At 36.5% G+C, this 19,438-nt stretch overlaps 1 protein-coding gene across 2 annotated transcripts in view; it reads right to left on the reverse strand.

The window, feature by feature from the left end:
• The window catches only part of TUSC3 (tumor suppressor candidate 3), an 89,747-nt gene that overhangs the window by 538 nt on the left and 69,771 nt on the right, over positions 1–19,438 (reverse strand). Inside the window, exons 7-9 of one of the 2 annotated variants that reach the window (XM_081130318.1) lie at positions 17,863–17,926; positions 10,271–10,345; positions 6,649–6,739 (exon numbers count right to left, since the gene is read on the reverse strand). In XM_081130318.1, coding sequence (XP_080986444.1) covers positions 6,649–6,739; positions 10,271–10,345; positions 17,863–17,926 — 230 coding nt within the window. The remainder of the gene's footprint in view (positions 1–6,648; positions 6,740–10,270; positions 10,346–17,862; positions 17,927–19,438) is intronic. The other variant, XM_081130319.1, reaches the window with a different exon arrangement.

A 19,438-nucleotide genomic window follows, 5' to 3' on the forward strand; every position in this document is an offset into this window, starting at 1 on the left:
CCCCGTTTCTGTGAGCCACTCACTGTTGGCTAGACCAGTGGCTAAACCAGCAGTTAGCCTGGCGATGCAGGGGAAAGAAAGGCATGGAATGAAATAAATGCTCAAAGCGGGTAATTTCAGTGTCCTAAAGAAAACATTCTTTCCCATCATTCAATTTATAATTCATTTACTTAATGATAAACACTTGATCATTTTTATGAAATTTATAATTTCATTATATTGAACCAGAAAAAATGTCTACAAAAATGTTAATAAAAGTATCATCAGATTCTGAAGAAACAACACAAATAGATGCTGTACATACAGAAGTAAAAATAAAAAATAATTTTGTAACTCCCCCAATCGAAGCTTTAATATAGAAGAGAAATATATTTAAGTTTGTAAAATAGTTTTAATTTGATATTTATGCCTTTCAGCTAACATGTGGCAAGTTTTTTTTAAGTCTTGACAACATAACTTTGTAGGACAATCAAGAGACAAACCAGTTTTCAACTAAATATTAAAACAAGAATGAAATTAATGATTACAATAGTTGAAAAGCTGTGTAGTTGGAAAAATAATAAGTTTGATATTTGGCTGTTTAAATGACAATATCCTAGGTATAAATGCTGTGTCTTTCTGAACCTTGGTTTCCTCATTAGTGACAAAAAGGCTTGTTTTGCATGACGCCCAAAGTTCTTTCCAATGCTAGTATTTATCATCTTGGTGATACTATATGCTACAGGTAAATACATAGTCTAAAATATTTTATTATAAAACATTACATAAATATTTGTTATACATTTAAAATGTTTTATATAACAAATTAAAATATAAAGTATGCAGTGCAAGCAAAAACAACTGTGTACCTGTATCTGAAGAATTATTAAAAGACAGAACTCATGTGCTGGGATTTAGAAGCCACAAGACATTGCGTCTGTTTTTCAAGACAAGTCATGACTGCAGGATAATCGTCTCCATGAGCGTGTCAGCAGTGAACTTCGTCAGAGCCCTAAGCTACAGGTGCTGTTCAGTCCCCAGATCCTTAACCACACAGATGGCAAAGCAGCGAGATCTGACACGTGCAAATGAACCTGTTGGCACTTTCTGTCTGCCGTGATAAGCGTGCCCTGAAGATAAAGCTAACTGAAGAATCGGGGGGGGGGTAATGAAAACAGAAAACTTGGCCATATTTTAAACTATAATTAAACTTGGAGAAACTGTAGCTTAAAGAAACAGGATTCGTAGTTTTCCTTCTCTTTTTGTTTTTAAAGGGCTGATCTGAACATTTCAAGCTACGGTGCACTAAAGATCACCCTTTATCATTGCTAAAAATATTACCAGCATAAAAGCAAAATAGCAATATGACCCTTTATGATCTTATACTTCCTGACTTTTTTGGGCGCTAGAAAGGTTAAAAAGGTTCTATGATTTTTAGATGTTGCTACATTTAGAATTAAAGGATATTTGTATTTTCTTAATATTAAAATAGATGGAACTCCTTAGTTACCATGCTCTTTGTTCACGCCAGTATTTCTGTGTCCAAACAGAAATACTTAATTATTTTTTTAAAAGCTGTTACAAAATCTTGTTCATAATTTATTATGAAGTGATAAATATGTACTTAGTCTTGAAATGATCCTTTTATTATCTGTCCTACAATAAAGGATAAATCTAACAGAGTACTTATTCTTTTATATTTAAAACAATCTTTTTCATAAAGAGGTAAAACAACTTCTTTGCAACAGTTTGTTCAAGACATTAGAAAGGCTTAAACCATAGAAGTGTCAAAAATGTTTTGTTAGTTAAAATGTTAGAAAAATATGAACTATTATTCTCTAGGTAATCATTCAGTCAGTCATGTTTGATTTTTATTTCCATTACATAAATACTAAATGTCCAACGTGTGTTCCAGTATGAATGTTTTATATTGACTTCCTCACTCAAGAGCAGTCTTTCATTTCTGTCCATCAGGGATTGACTTTTCCCCCCTCTTTTCACATTTACCTGTCTAATAATTTTGATGTATAATCTAACAGTTCTAGTAGATTTATGCTTCTAGCAGCTCTAGTATTATCTTTCCTAATAATGCTTATCACAAAAACATGTAAAATGATTTGTTTCATACGTAAGAACTGTTATGAATACTAAAAACCGAGCACATCCCTCTTGTTTGGAAAGTGCGCCTTAGTGTTGCGGGCTGTTGCCTCAGAGGGAGAGTCTGCCTTGGGTGTCTGGACTCCTCTCCGCCCTCGGACGTGGTCCCCTTATATTCCCGACGGGGAGCACACAGACTGGCATATTCTAGAGCAAATGCATGCATGGTCAAGTTTAACTCGAGCAGCAACATAAGATGGAAGCTACTTGGCAAGGGTGGTGAACTGCCAAGGAGCTCAGACAGCAGGCCAGAGCCAGCCAAAGACGCCCGAAGCTCCCGGTTCTCCTCGCCTAAGGGACTATTCCTCGCCTGCGTAACCCGATTATTGCTCAGAGCGCACCAGGAAGGCAGGGCAGGCACTGTGAACAAAGGGGAATGGAACCAGGATCTCCAAACACTTCTCTTTTTTAGGTCTGGCTCTCTCTTGATTTTCCCCACAGTAGCCAATACTCAGGATTTAGATAAGTGTGGCCCTTGACTTGCTGAGGAGTGCCGTTCCACAAGTTCATTAGCAAGAGTGTTATGTGAAATTCAAAATAAGTTTTTCTAGAAAACATGATGTAAAGTGGTAGTTCTTTTCTCAAGTTCAGTCCCCACAGAAGTTTCAATTGATCATCTATTTGTAGAATATTGTGCAGAAATGGGTGTTGCACAAAATGGAATAATTGAAAATCATGGACATTAGGCTGCTTTTCCCGAGGAGAGAAAGACATGGATATAGTGAAATATAAGTGACGTACTTGATACGATGGCAAGTCAAAGTGTCACAGGGGGGTCAGTGGGGGAGGGGAAGGGGACATCTGTAATACTTTCAACAATAAAGATAAATTTAAAAGAAAAGCAATCAAGCAAAGCAAAACTGGCTGAGCAAAAGCAGAATTCAGAGATGGCAGCCTGGGCGAAGGAGGCACCAAAGCATGAAAACACATCGGGTGTTCAGTGTGGCTGTAAAAGGCCACAAAGCAAACATTTTGGACTTTGTGGGCTGGAAGTCTGTAAGTCTGTCGGAACTACTCAACTAAGCTGTTTGACAAGTAGCTACAGACAAAAATAAGCAAATGAACCTTGCTGTGCACCAATAAAATTTAATTCCCAGACACTGAAATGTGAAATTATATAAATTTTCACATGCCACAAAATATTTTTTTCCATGATTTAAAGATGTGAAAACTAGTCTTAGTTTATGTGGCGTGCGAGAGGGGGCAGCAGGCTGGGCCCGGCCCTCACAGTGGCAGCGGAGCCTGCACAACCACAGGACACAATGAAGACAAGAGACAGATGGAACCAAACTTCAAAAACAGTGAAATTTGAGGGGATTTACACAATGGAATTGTTACATAGCTAGTAAAATCATATTGTAGAATAGTTAATATACAAAATAAATTCAGTGCTAGCACTGCAATAACATTTCTTTTTCTGAACTATGGCTCAGTTGGTAATTAGATCAAATTCTTAATATTGATGTTTCACGAAACTCGGGAGTCCAATTAAATTCATCCAAAGGTTCAGAGAAAAATCTGTTCTTCATTCAACTCAATCATGCAAATATAAAACAAGTTACTTAACCTTCAGTGCAAAGAAAAATCCTGGTTAGAAAAAAGCAGATTAACTATAAATGAGTTTAAAATATTTACATCAGAACTAATGATAATAATTAGCATCCAATATTTGAGTAATTAATACTATGTGCCATTTACTATGTAGTGGCAACGTGCCAAGTGATTTTACAGGCATTTTCTCATCCTTACAATAAGCGCAAGAAATATGTAAAATGTTTCCATTTACAAATGAGAAAACCAAGGTTTAGAAAAGTTAAATAACTTTTTGAAGGGCACACAGCTAGTAACAAGCAGATCAGGGATTTAAATCAGGGGGTTTATTATTAAAACTTAAAAGGCAATCTGGGAGCATTGAGTGATGGTGTGAAACATTGACACTAGGAAAAAAACCTTAATAAAATGCGGGGAAGATTTATGAAGTAGGATAACATTGACAGTAGGCTTTATCCCCTTTGGCATATAGAATGACAAGAAAATAGCAGTGTGATGTATTGAGAAAACATGAAGGGCATACGTGTTTAAGGTTTTGTGAGGTTTAAGACAAAACATAAGTGAAAATGTAAAAGAGTACTCCATATAGAAGAAACTAAAGGTTGTAGATTAAACAGGATCCAAAATTGTGAAGAAAGAATGAAAAATTAGCTTGGAAATAATTACGGACGTAGCTCCGTGTATCCGCAGTATTTCTTGTACAATAAAAGGATGGAGCTCAGGAGAGCGGTGATGCCAGGGCCCTGCCTGCCACGCCCCAAGCTTTCAGCACACCGCGTTTCCCCAGCGTCTCTGCTAGGCTCTGTTCACTTCCATTAGGTCAAATTTCACATCCACAGCCACTCCTGCACCTGACTTCCATCTCTGACCTCTCTCCGATTTCACTTACATTTCCAGCTCCATGAGGCCTGCTGAGGGCAGGCCAGTCCCTCGTCCAGCCTGGTGGGGCTTTGACAAGGGAGTGGGACTGGCCACGCAGTGAGGACGTTCAACTCCACGTTCATAGAGACATAAAGTAAGCAAGCGTGGACTGTGGGTCAGAAATGCTCACTTATGTATACTGAGGGTGAGGCCTGGAATATGTATTTTGAAAGCTTCCTGGGTGATTATGTCTGTGCACTCCTGGAAAGAACTAGCATACTGGAGAGAATTATATTAAATGACAACTACTCCTTAGAAAAAGTACAAAGTGGAAGAAAATTCTTCAAAGCATAAGAAAAACAGTGCTGTCAAATGTAACGTTATTCAATAAAACTAGTAAAAACTTAATTTCTCTCCTTTTCCTATTCATTACATGGCTGTCAGAGGAGTGCAGATGCGGAATGATTAGTAATGATACACAAGGAAAGCTAGGGTTCCCGCTCTACCTCCCCCCACTGGCTGCCTCAGATCACCCCTTCCTGTACTCCACCTTTAACAAAAATAGGGATGCCTTTTCTTTGGCATATTGTAAGTGCTGTAGATTGAAATGGATTTTTTTTTTCAGTGTTTTTGGCATCCTAGATTTAAAAAATTAAAGGAAATACAAATACTCGTTTACAAACTAAGGCTCAAATCATACAGAACCATGATTCTCAGTGCTGGGGTAGGGGAAAGAGAAAAACATCATCTTTCTTGGGTATGCAGAACGTTCGATTTGATTAGTCTGATCAGTTCATACTTTCAAAACCAAAATGAGCTGGTCATCTAATGTCAAGGACAAAATGAAGAACTGGAGACTTTACTTGCCCTTTTCATTACTCTTGTTGCAGTCGGAGCTATGCCTTTGAAAATTCATTTGCCTGCAGGCGGGGTTTAAGGCAGATGATCCCACAGCTCACGTGTTACTCACGTTTCCTCCATTCCTTTAGAGCATTTATTTGTAATGGGTCTGGGACAAAGAGAATAGGAAATGAGCCTCCACCCACATGAGAAAAGAGCGAGGTGGGGCTGAAGAGTCTTCCTCCTCTTAGAGCTCCTGGGTTAGTTTCCTCCCCGAGGCAAGGCCAAGCACTGCAGGCGGCCACCATCCAGTAAAACAGTCTCTTAAGATAACTGCCCAGTTCACATGTGGGAAGGCTGTAAGGTAGGATGAGATTTTATTTTCTACGAATATATCACTAGTTGTACTAACTCAGCAGTTTTCAAGATCTCTGCAAAAGGAAATACAGGCCCTTGACTTCTTCATTAGAGAGGAGGGTGGGTGAAGCTATTGGAAGGACTCCCTAGAGAAAGGAAAGCGGAGCATTTACTCTCTCAAGAGAAGCAGAAGAAGGAATGCGCTCAAGAAGGACGCTGGTGCCTAATTCATAAAATGACCAAGTATAATTTGGCTCGCCGACTGTATTGTGTTTTAGTAAAAGTCTAAAGTTTGGCTACGATGGCGTGGTTTCAGAATAAAATTTCAACATCTTCCCACCTCCAATCATGACGATATGTTGCTGGAAATCTTGTGAGATATTCATTATGACAGCTCTAGTGACCAGAGATTATTTTATCATTTAATTTTCCCTTTCAAGTTGGCTTTTCTTATTTGAAAAAGCTGAAACTTTGCAGAATTCAAAATATGATGCAAAGTTTTTTAAACAATTAACAGTGGGTTATATGAGAAAAAATTGCAAATGAAGTAAAAATCATGACAGATAGATAAACCAAGAGAAAAAGAAATGTTGAATTCAACAAAGCTTAAAAGTCATTTTGTTTTATGTAGATGCATATATATTTATATATATATGTATATACACACATACATATATGTACACATGCCCCCCTCTCTACAGTAAAACGACTCTCCATGGGAACGGGGGCCGTGCCTTATGTCTCCTTCGTATAATCTATGCTGAATACGCAGCAGGTGCTCAAAAACTTGCTTAACTGAGTTTAAAACCTCTGGGCAAATGAGCTGGTTACTTGACATCAGTCCTGAAACTCCGACTTTCCTGCGCCCGCGGAGGGAAAGCAGGCGCAGGGTGAGGGCGTTACCTGTAGGGGTAGCCGTGGTACTTGGAGCGGAATATGGAGAGGAGAAAGCTGAAGAAGAACACGACCAGGCCCAGGCCCACCAGGCAAATAACTGGAGACAGAAAACGCCGTTAGTCTCGGCCCACGCAGCCCAAGTGTCTCCGTGTCCGAAGGCACTTGGGAATTAGTGTACTTACATTTAATAATTCAGGCACACACAGGTACACGAAGTCAGATAATCCCAAATGCAACGTGTTCATTACTTCCCACATTCCTCTCACTCGATGAAAATGTATATTTTGGGTATGAAAACAACCCAAGTGACTGACCTAAGTCTTCTGGTGGTTTTCTTCTCTTAAGAGAGATCCTACAAGTACTAAGACGCCCCAGGGGGATAAAAAAACAAAATGTGCGATAAACCACAAACAAAATTACCAGCCCTGCATTATGAAGCGTTGGCTATATTAGCAGAGACATGTGCACTATTGGAATGTTAAATATAATTTCTTTCTCAGGGCCATGCAATATTTATGAAAAATATCATTTTAGATTATTGCATCAGTAAAAGGCTGTTACTTAAAAATAATTCATTCCAGTGTATAGAAAGCTAAGAATAAAAGCTTGGAGAGTGAGATTCAGTGAAACATCAATATAATGGACTATTTCAGCAACAGGGTGTCTGTTAAAGCCGAAAGTCCGTTATATAATTTCCGAATGTGTATGTTAAAGAATTGAGAAATTAGTTAGCTTACCTGTTTTTACTTATATAGATATGTTTGCGTAATTAAAATTAAGTATTATGAAAAATTTAATTTCACAGAAAAGTTTTCTGTATGTATTACTGTAATTTTACATTTATAATGAATGGCTATAGTAAATGCATGCATTCACCAGTACCTGCCAGTAAACAGATGCACACGGCTGGGGCGTGGCTCAGTGCACGTGGGATATAGGCCGCTGTACTTACTAAGCTGCAGAAAGTCACACTGGGCGACAACAGAACCAATTACTGTGCGCCACGTGGTGTGATCACGTGCTAATCAATCTCAAGCATTGTTTACGAACAGTGACTCTTGGATTTAAATATGAAGATTCTAGTTGTAGATATGTAATATTTATGTATGTCAGTGAAATTACCAGTGTTTTTTTCCAACATATGGAAAATTTGGGCTAAAATTTGTTAAAAATAACAGTGAATTAAAAACAACAAAATAACTTGTTAATTTAATTATACGCAAATCTTGGTTAAAGCATCTGTAAATGAACAGGGTGTTAATTTTCATACGACATATGGACCAAAATGCTGTCTGTTAAATCGAGGTCCGCAAAATCAAGGGTTTACTGTAATATGGACTCTGTGAGAGTCAAAGGGAAGAAAAATCCCCCTAAATAGCAGATAATAGTGTCAAAGTACAACTGTTTATTTGTTCTAACAGTGGAACAGGGAGGGGGCTTATGTTAGAGTAGAACGTGCTATGCGATGGTCTTTCAATATTACTTTGTCCAAGGAAAGTTAACAATAGCAAAATTACTTTTCATTTTTATTATGGTTAGGAAGATTTTACTTTAAAGTATATGAGTAATAAAATCTATATATTGTATATCTATAAAAAAAACATAAAATCAAAATATGCAAATACATTTGCATATATAATTTTGGATATCTAGTTCAACAAGATTTATTGCTATTAGTAAAGCATAGATATGTTTGTAAAATTTAAATGCTTAAAAATCTGAGCATATTAAGTGCAGGTATTTTTAGAATAAAAGAAAACAAGTACATTTAAAGAAACTGAAAGTTATTTAAATCTGGCCTATAAATAAGTAGAAATTAGAGTTGTCTCTTAATAAACATCGAAACATTTCTTAAGACTAAGACATTTACACAATACTTGAACACTAAAAAATACTTGCAATTATTATAAAAGGAACATGAGAAAAGTAAGAAACACAATGAGAAAGGAAACCAAGGAAAGTTCAAGCTCGTTATGACTATAACGTTCTATATAGAGTTAAAATTCTTCTAGGATACGAGTGAGTCAAGGTTTAATTATAATCCTAGAAATCACACAGTCAATTTTCATTCAACTCCAGGAATAACATTCTCTCCGTTTTGAGTACAAATTACATCACAAGCGCTTCCCGGCACTCAGTGGCAGCCTCTGTGACATTTCCTTTCAGACCACAGCCACACAGCTGAACTTCAAATGAACACTGGCAGGAAATGAGGAAAAAAAGAAGGTGCTCGGCATCAGGAGATGAAAAACACTTTTAAAAAAATGGTAGCCGATCCAAGTGTGCCAGACACCGGGCTCTGGGTGCAGCACACTGACAACTCTCACAGCAGTCTGACGGCACCCAACGTTTTACTTTATGCCTCCCCACAGTTAGTATTTACGTCAAACTCTTCTTTTCCTTTGTATTTCTTTTTTTAAAAAGAAAGCTTTCCCCTTCCTGTGCCACTCTTAGCAGCCTCATTTGGTTATGCTCAGTGGGAAATGAGGCTCGAAATACACGATCACATAAAACAATGTTTGCAATGCAACTCAAGTACTTGTACCGGGGCAGGAAGAGGACTCGAGCGAGTGGTGAGGAATTAGTCATTACTAAATGAACCTCTGCTGCCCACCCAGACAACGTACTTGTAAGAAGACAATGCCGTGACGACAGGAGCATTCTGACCTGGTCAATAATGATCAGTGGTTGTAATATAGCAAAAATAAAAATCACACTAGGATCAAAAAGGAATAATTTAAAAATATATCCACCCCCATCTCTCTCACTTTCACTCTCACACACACAAATAAATAATTTGACAGCAGGTTGGGGTTGGAGAATTATACATAAAAATATCTACCAAGAGGGAAGTTGGAAGTAGTGATTTTATAAACTCAGTATCACATTGTGAGATTAAAATATTAATACACATTTATTTCTATTACTTTCCCTGATATGACAGGACATATGATAAATATACCATCACATAAGAATTTGTCCTAAATATTATTTGTCAATCCCAAGAGTGTCATATTGCTTATTCTAAAGGTATATCATAAAGTGATAGATCTGTACAATGCGTAACTAAACAATGTGTGGTTTATAATGGTGTATGGAGAACATCGTGGAAAAGCGGGAAACTAAACTGTATATTCCAGCAAAACAAGTCAACACTTAAGATACTTAAATATTTAGAAATCACTGATGTACTAAACTACGCGTCACAATCCCATAAAGAAAATAAGTCTTTCATTTTAAACTTTTTAGTCCACTGTTAGTCCTTAAACTTCTTAATGAACTGTTCATCTTTCTCAGGCACGTATGTTCCTCATACACAAACTCTGGGTTTTAAGAAGGGTCCAGAAACGCATACCTGACTCGCATGGGGATGGGCCGGAGCAGGGGTGGAGAGCAGCTCTCCTTTCTCCGCAATTCCATGGAAAATCACCCAGTCCCATTTGCAAGAAACACATTTTTATTTGCACACATCCAAGAAATAGAAGAAAGTAAAAAACACTGCAACCTTCCTCAAACCAGAACATTTCTTTAGAAGTTTGTTTGCAAAGGACTTTTATATTTCCCATTTGACTTAAATGAATCTGAAGTATAAAAACAAAATCACAAAAATACCAACTCAGAGACTTACTCCGTCTTTTTCCAACATCTCCTTTGGATGTTGCCGCTTCGTTTAGAAGAACCATCCCCATGGTGATAGCAGCATCTAGAGTAATTGTCAAGGAAACAGCAGAAATAGATGCAAATAAAATCTACTAATTTCTCTGGATCTGAACACAATGTGCTCTGTTCCAGAATATTTAAATTACCAAGGCACACAGAGGTAAATACGATTCATTCTCTTCCTATAAAAGAAAATTATCACTCTTTGTGTTTAAATCTACCTTAATTTTTAAAATACATAACCTAAAACCTTGTGAGATTTTTCAGGACTTTCACAGCACATATGATTTATGTCGACTCTCAAAACCAAGAATGACATTTTACATTATCCATACAGGCATGTGTTAAGAGTCACAATGACACATTACATTGGCAATCATAGAAAATTAAAATATATTCAGCATAAAAACCAAACAAGTTTGGTCAGAAGCCACATGTAACAGGAGAAAAAGCCACTACCAGCCCTGTGCAATACCATCACCCCCCACCTCACCCCCAATTCCCCACCCAACACACGTATATACATATACCACCACTAAACTTTAGGGGTACACAGTTTGAAAACCAGTAGAATTTAGATAATTACTAACTTCCTTGAGTTTCAGCCATACAGTGATGGCCTGAATGAATGTTTCATGCTACCAGTATGATAAACCTATGGACTTTAGGGGTTCATTACTCTTAAGGTGTTTTGAACAGGCTCTCGACATAAATTCCAAGTCCAAAGTCATTGCTAATAGTGACAGAAAAAACTAAAGGCTTGTATCATTCAACTTGTTCACATGTAGGTAATTTCTAAGGCTTAGTTCTTTGAAGCGGACGGATGTGACTGATATAAGTCCTTAATGAGTTAAGTTAGGATTCCCCTTTCATCTTTCTCTGGCAACACCCTTTTTATTCACATATAAATTTTAATCTACACATTTAATTATACATATTTGACTTACTAAAAATTAATACAGACATTTATATTTTAACTATGACCTTTTTTTGCAAATATATGGAATATAAATGACATTTTAAAATGACCTTATGTAGATATTATAAATAAAAATATTTATTTTATGACTTCATCTGCCAAGTAGCTTCTAAAATTTCATTAATAAGATCATGGGGAAAGTGGAATGATTTTCTATTCCTGGGGAAAATATGGTTTACAAAATTAAATGGATCAAAGACTTGACCATAAAATCTAATACTATAAAATTCCTAGAAGAAAACAGAGAAAGAACTACATGCAGACAATTGGGCTAAGCACTACACAAGGATTCCTCTCATTAAGCCCCTAACAATGCAGTGAGGTGGGTGCTGTTTTATTCTTGTTTATAAACTAAGATAATGAAACTTACAGAAGTTAAATAACTGGACAAGGTGTTAAGTAGCTTTTACTATTTTAATGCTCTTTACCCTAAACCTTTATACTATAATTAAGTGGTTAATACACTAATCGTATGTATAATTATCTAACCGTAGTCATCAAATTTATCACAGTTTTGTATCCTTTGATTTTGTTTGTCACTAATTAGCATCCTTCCATTTCATCTTAAAGAACTCCTCTCAGCATTTCTTGCAAGGCAGGTCTAGTGGTGGTGATCTCCTTCAGCTCTTGTCTGGGAGAGTCTTTATCTCTCCAAATCTAAAGCATAACTTTCCTGGATAAAGTATTCTTGGGTGAGAGTTTTTATATTCCAATACTTTGAATGGCATTCCACTCTCTCCTAATCTACAGAGTTTCTGCCAAAAGTCCACTGATAGCCAAATGGGAGTTCCTTTATAGGTTACTTTATAGGTTACTTTATTTTCCCTGGCTGCCTTTAAGATTCTTTATTGTTGATTTTTGATAGTTTTATTACAATGTGTCTTGGCAAAGGCCTTGATGTATTGGGATCAATAAGGTGCTTTATTTGAGCTTTGTGGACTTGCAGGTGTGGTTCCCCCTGCCACGATAATGACTCGCTCTGCTGACTTTTAAATTGTTTTGAAGGTTTTCATTTTAACGTGGCAAAGCTGTTAGTCTTTTTCTTTATGAATTTTGGTTATTTCTCACTTATGAAATTAATGCATACCCCTAAACAGTCATCTAATGTCGTTAAAGTTACGTCATTTTTCTGCTCAGAACACTAGCTTTCCGTCTCGTCAGAGTAAACCTGAAGGCCTCCAAACGGCCTCAAGGCCACACCTGACCCGCACCCTGACCCGCACCCTGACCTGCACCCTGACCCGCTGACTACGGCTCTCGCCCCCCTTTGCTATTCTTCCGACCAGAAGGCCCCTCTGCCTGGAAGCCCTGCACTTGCTCTTCCTCTGCGTGAGAGGCTCTTCCCCAGGTATCCCCGTCCTCCCCCCCTCCCCCCTCCCCCCCCTCCCTCCCCCCCTCCCTCCAGGTTTCTGCTCAGGTGGCATCTGGTCAGAGAAGCCACCCACCTCTCGACTTCCTTCATCCTGCCTTGTTTGTCTCTGTACCATGGCTTTGAAGGCAATTTCAGATTCTCTTTTTCATTTATTTACTGTCTTTTTCCCACCTCTACAATGTGGGCCCCAAGGAGGACAGAAATGTTTCGTTTACTGTCTTACCCATTAGCCACTGTTCTTTGACATCTATCACTATCCTCAGTTTACAAATAAGGACACTGAAGCCCAGAGAGGTCTGAGTAACTTGTTTAAAGCACAAAACTAGTGAGCGAAAGGGGCAAACCCAGAAAGCATGAAGGTGGGTGATATCACAGGGTGAGGTGAAAACGGTAACAAAAGAGGAGTAAAAGGGCAAATAACTGTTTCAACGTCTGTATTTAAACTGAGCAGAAGATAATTTTGTGTAAAATTATCTGTAGTTAAACAACATAATCTCTTATTTTTAAAAACAAGAAAGAAGAGAAATTCAGAGAAAGAAAAAGTTAATAGCAGCTGTCTTGGGGTAATGAGGTTGTGGGTTTTTGTTTTCTATTATTTATATCCTAAAGGGCAACAGCTTGCAAACTTTTTCTGTCAAGGCCAGAAAGTAAATATTTTCAGCCCTGCCAGCTGTACGGTGTATTGTTGCTACTCAACTCTGCTGTTGTAGTGCAAAGTAATCACAGACAATACATAAACAAACAGCTCTGGTTGTGTTCCAATAAAACTTTATTTATATTAAAAAGAAAGTAGATAGGCTGGATTTGGCCCTTGCTGGGTTTGCCAATCCCTGCTACGGAGAATTTTAGGTAGTATCAAAGATACATAAACTATATATCTATTTCTGAGAGGACGTTAGCTTTATTATTACTAGAAAATAAAGAAATATAAAACTTCGTAAACCTTTGGACATACAACCCTTAAGTAGAAATTTTAAAGCAAAGAGATGCCTAGACATAGGTTGTGTATAACTCCAAGGTAAAATATTTTATTAGAATGATGTGGGGTCAGAAAGTATGATCTCATCCTCAGAATGTTTCTTGCAAAAGTATCAAGCAATGAGCTGTGAACCTACTTTAAACTTGATGGCTGTAATTAAGATATAAGAATTAAACTAAAATGGCTTTAAATTCACCAGATAACTTTTTAACTTAAGACCTCTGACTATTGAGATGTATTGAGCTTAAGTTCCATGGTGTCAAAGAAAACAAAAGTTTTAGATTTAAAAAAAGCCTACGTAATACTTAACATTTGAGAAAAAATTCACATTTGTAACATAAAAATTTTTAGATGAAAGATTAATTTTTAGACACAGGAAGAAGCTAGATGCTCATCTGTGAGAGTTGAAGAGTAGGGCTTCCTTCATTGGGTGGAGGGCTGAATAACTAATAAGCCCCTAGGAATCTGGGAGATTCCGTGTCTAACTCTGGAATAAGAGATGCTTTTCTGCCTTTAAAATGATGGCTATAGCCATTTGGCTGTGCCTTACTGAAGAGCGCTAACACTGAAAGAATGTAAGAGACGTAAATATAGTGGATAAACTGTAATGTTTCTGACACTTGTATTGTTCTGAGCTTGTTAATTCCTACACACACACACACACACACACACACACACACACACACACACACACACTGGTCTAGTTCATGTATTATTATGCACATTTGTATTAACATCATAGCAATATATATTTCAGCTACTTACTTGCAGACTCCACAGTTTCTCTGCTGAGCCTGCCAATCATCATCTTATTGCTTAAAAAAGTCAAAATACTGACATGATCCCACATAAAATAGAAGCTACTATTTGTGTAAATTATATACAATACCCAGAGGCACTGGGCATCCTACCGAACTAATAACAAATGCATTTGCATTATATTATAATTCATTCTCAATTGCACATAATGTTAGGATCACTGTTGCTCCTAGGAAGAGAATCACAATTGCCAACTTAAAGATAAATGAGAACAGATGTTGAAAAATAGATTGGCACATTACAGAAGACTTTAAGGGATCTAAATCTAAAATTAGCTTCAACTTGCATCCATCATTAACTTTCTCCTATAGTATGTTTTTTCTTGGATATAACACATTAAAATAAAAGAAACATTTTTCTCTATCTCAGGTTGAAAATAAATGCAGAGTCAAACACTCCATGATAAATGGAAAACAAATGTTTTCTCAAATGTGATCTGTATAAGAATATATATGTATATTTTAATTTATTGCTAGTATAGCCTTTGCCTTTTATATTAGCACTTTTACTTCCAACTGATATTTATTTATGTCATTTCCTTTACATCTCAGAACTTAAAGGATATAGGGAATTACAGGCCAGGCCACAGTTCATGTAGTTGGCAGTAAAGCCAATCCAATGACCCATGCGTCCTGTACTCACTGGCATGTGGAGACTGTATCTTGGTGAATTCAGATAAGGTTCCAGTTTCTTAGCAAGGCATGCTTACAATTCCATTCCCAGCCAAATCTCTTCACAACCGGTGAACACTCTCTCTCATTTTATGATTTCGTGCCTGTTGTGTCTCCTGCTGGGATATTCTCCAACAGGGGAACTCCTTTTGCCACTGTAGCAAAATGGAGCTGAAAAGTCAGTTCTACTACTTTAGGCATCCAGCTGCTCTTTCCTTTCCTGCTTCCAAGAACCGATTTCAGCATCGGTCACACCGCAGTATAATTATTTTCCTATCAGTCTCCTTTCTTGTAAATAGCAAATATCTTATTTGCATCAGGCACTGAAACATAACTGAATGAAAAATAAATGAAAGGGAAATAAATTTTCACTGGGGAAACATAAAGTATTATGTAAGTTCTTCTTAGTTCACCGATTCTGTATTAAAATGCCAGGACAATTCTTATTGTTTTTTATAGTTTTTTTTTCTCATAGACTACTTAGGATTGTTCTTTTTTCTTCCCTAAATAAGATACTGAGAAAATAAAACACTACTAATAGGGAGAAAAATGTTATTCAGAGTAAATATAAATTTATAACCTATGACATCAAACTCCATCTGTTGTTCCTTAGTTTTTTTCCTACAAAGTTTGTATATTGCAATTGCATCTACTCATCTGGCTTACTAATTAGGAGGGGAAAACCAAAAGGCAGAAATTGTCTTTACAAATAAACAAAAAGTAACCATCTGGAATTTACCTTTTTTTTCCATAAGGGGAAAAATACAACATAAATTGCAAAAGAAAAGAATACAGTGAGTTAAAAAGTAGCAGACTCTGCCAAATAAAAGTGAAACCAGGCATTATTACATAATGGCGTCTTTTTAACTTTTACTGATAATTTTAGTGAAACTATCATTTTAAAAGAAATTTTCTTCTTTATATCTATAAAATAATCCAACAAGAAATAAAGCAATAAATAATTATTGGTAACATAAAGAGAACAGGGGACTTCTAATTCTTTTCTGTACTGCTGTTAAAACTCTACATGGAAGACTTCACACTGCTTATGAAATTTCTTTGCATCCTAAATCTCGGCTTCATGTCAATGAGCCATGAAATGAAACCTTGGAGAATTCCTGCCGTACAATGGAGCTTTCATTCCTTTTGCTAGGTACTCCTGATGTGTTTAATAGACTAGCTGCTTTGAATAAAGTATGCTGCAAAAATGCCACATCATGGACTGAAATAAGATAGAAAAGAAATAATATATATAAATAAATAAGAGCTAAAAAGTGACTTGCAATAAATGCTTTGTTTCTTACTGTTGTACTTTAACACAAATGTATTTTGCTTCATAAATACATTTATATAACTAAAAGATAAAGTGAGAGTAAGTATGGCCTCACCCATATTTTTTAATATGGAGATGTTCCTATTAACATACTCATATTTGCAAGTATTTCATTTTCTCACCTAAAGTCTCTCTGATACGCACAAAGTACATATTAATCTCTTAACCACATTAAAGTTGGAACACAGAAACCTTGTAGTTACTGATTAAAATCACAAAATTTGAGAATGTTTACTCAAATATGGGTATTTCCAAATCCAATCTATGAGACAAAGTAGAAAAAAAAATTACTCATCATAGTAGCTTCTTAATTTTAAAGCCATAAAGGATATGGGTAATTAAGTAAATGCAAGCAAGAAATGGACTACAAATATAAATGGATCGTGTGTGCACCAAGTATGTGTGGTCAGGTGTGGAAGGAATAAAAATGTTGAGAACTGGTACAGGTCAGGGCCGCTCAGGGAGTTCAGGAAGACACTGACATATAAGATGGAGTCCTGTAATCTCTCTTCTCCGCTTCATTTCCAAAGTCAAAACTTCAAATGACCCACACAAACATCACTGGTCCCCCACAGTTGTTTGCCCAAAAAAGTAACTTCATTCTAAGAATATTCAGTTGTCTTTAATTAGACACCTGGAACTTACCTCCTTCCTATCTTGCCATCTTCTTCGTGACCGTTCTACCTCCAAACCCTAAGTTGTACTGAATTACCCCATTCAAGACAAGTGGTCTGGTATGTTTCAAAATGAGATTTCTCACTATCCTACATCTCCCTCTTCTGACTGATCATAGTATTTAAGGAAACCAGTACTAAGATAATGTTTTTCATCTTTCCATTAAGATCCTATCTAAAGAACTTAATAAACTGATGAACAGAAGTGATTCAATGACATGGAAGCATGGACCAGACTGACAAATGTCAGAGGGATGGAGGGGGGCGGGTGGGTGGAGGGGGAGAGAGTAACCAAAGAACTCATATGCATATATACACAACCCAAGGACATGGACAATGGTGGGGAGAGGGACTTGGGAGGGGGTGGGACAGGGTAGAATGGTCATTGGGGAGAAAAAGGGACATTTGTAATATTTTGAACAAAAATTTAAAAAGATCCTATGGAAAAAACCATACAAATGCCACAAATAAACTCTAGCCAGAGAAAATCAATGCAGAGCAAAGGTTATAATTTAAAATTCAATAGTCAGTAAAAACAAGGAAATTATAGTCTGTTAATGATTCAGAATAAAAACAACAATTATAAGAAGTAATTAGCATAGAAATTAGAAAATTTTACATAGCAAATTTAAAATTTAGTAACTTTACAAGTCTTGGTATTTATTATCAGAAAAATACTTAATTTCATAGCACATGGTCTATCTTTTTCAGTTACCAGTATTTTAAAGGATACTTAGTACCAGAATAATGTGGGACTCTGCCACGAACTGACCCTGGCTGTTTCCGTGAATGTAGCTCTAGAAAAACAAGACAGAGAAGCAAACATTACAATCTGAGGAAAGGGGAGTTTCTGTGTGTATTTTGTAGTTTTATGTCATGAAGATAATGGAAAAATATTACTTAAGATCCATTTATAATTCTTTTGAGTGAAATGATTATTAGTTCACTAGAAGTAAGAAATGAAAATGTTGGTGGCTGATATTACTGTAAACTGTAGGAAGCAACTAAACATCCAAGTAAACTTCTATCTTGTTAAAACTTTTACCACAAACACATACACAAATGTAATGATTTTTTCAGAGTTATTGCAAAATGAACTTGACAGCATATGGTACAAATTAGAGCAAGTAAGTTTACTGATTCGTCATCCATTAAAATAAGTCAAAAATGACCTAGCAAATGTTAAGTTACTCTTTTACATATTATCAAATTTTTAAAAATAAGATAGTTTTATAAATGCATTCATTTCTTTAGAGCATTTTGTTTTAAAATATAAATATTAAAACTTTTAGCTCATTGAGAAACATACAGTTTTCCATACCTAGTAAGAACTGTCTTAGTTGATGTCAGTAGACTATAGAAAACCTGACACAAATTTCCATCTAGGATATTTTGCTTCTAAAAAAATCTGCCCTCTACAGTATTTCAGCTGTTAATCTCTCATGAAAATTAGTTGCTTTAAATAAAAGTCATTTTCTAGGTTTTCTGTTTGTAAAATAAAATTCTGGAGAAAGAAAAATAACTCCTATGACATCAAATACGCATCCTCAATTTTACATCACAGATGATAACTGTGTCATTTGAGGAGAGTCATTTTGGTCCTCTCAAAATTTCCCTTCATCTTTATTTTTGACAATATATATAGGTGAAAGAATTATGCTTTGCTGGAGAGAGAATTAAGAGTTAGAAAATGATTCCTTCTTGCTCTTAACCTTAAATACGTCACCAAATGTCTCAGATATTCATTAGCCCTTCATTTATAAAATCGGGGAAAAAGAGATGATTCCTACAATCTCTTTGAAGTATAGAAAGTCTCCTTTTTTTCTTTGAAGTATAGAAAGTCTCCTTTTTTTCATTAATTCTGTCTTGGTACTTTTATGCAAAGGCTGTTCTTTATATTCTGATCTAAGCTGTCACTGTTTCCACCCCAAGTTTCTCAGTAATTTCGCAGGGTGGCTGCCTCAGTCAAAGGTGTATTAGATGTATCGCAGTTTCTGGCCCTTTCACATTATAGCCTCTGAGGAATCCTATCCTGTGTGTGTTCTTCTGACTCTGTCCATTGACATGTCCCAACGTGGAGACCAGCGCAGCTCTGGAAGCCACGGCCTAGCTGCTAGCTGATTGCTTAAGGCTTCTGCGTTGGTAATGAAGGGCAATAATGCAGCAAACCGAGGACAAATACGAGACGCTATGCTTGACATCAGCTGAAGCCTGGTTGGAAACAAAGACCCTCAGAGTTGAGAAGCGAAGGCTTATTCTAGTAACTGTAACGGCGAGAATAACAGCAGAGTCACACCAAGTACTAATAA

This window comes from Miniopterus schreibersii, assembly GCF_964146895.1.
Source record: "Miniopterus schreibersii genome assembly, chromosome: 2".
In the NCBI taxonomy this organism is placed as follows: Eukaryota; Metazoa; Chordata; class Mammalia; order Chiroptera; family Miniopteridae; genus Miniopterus; species Miniopterus schreibersii.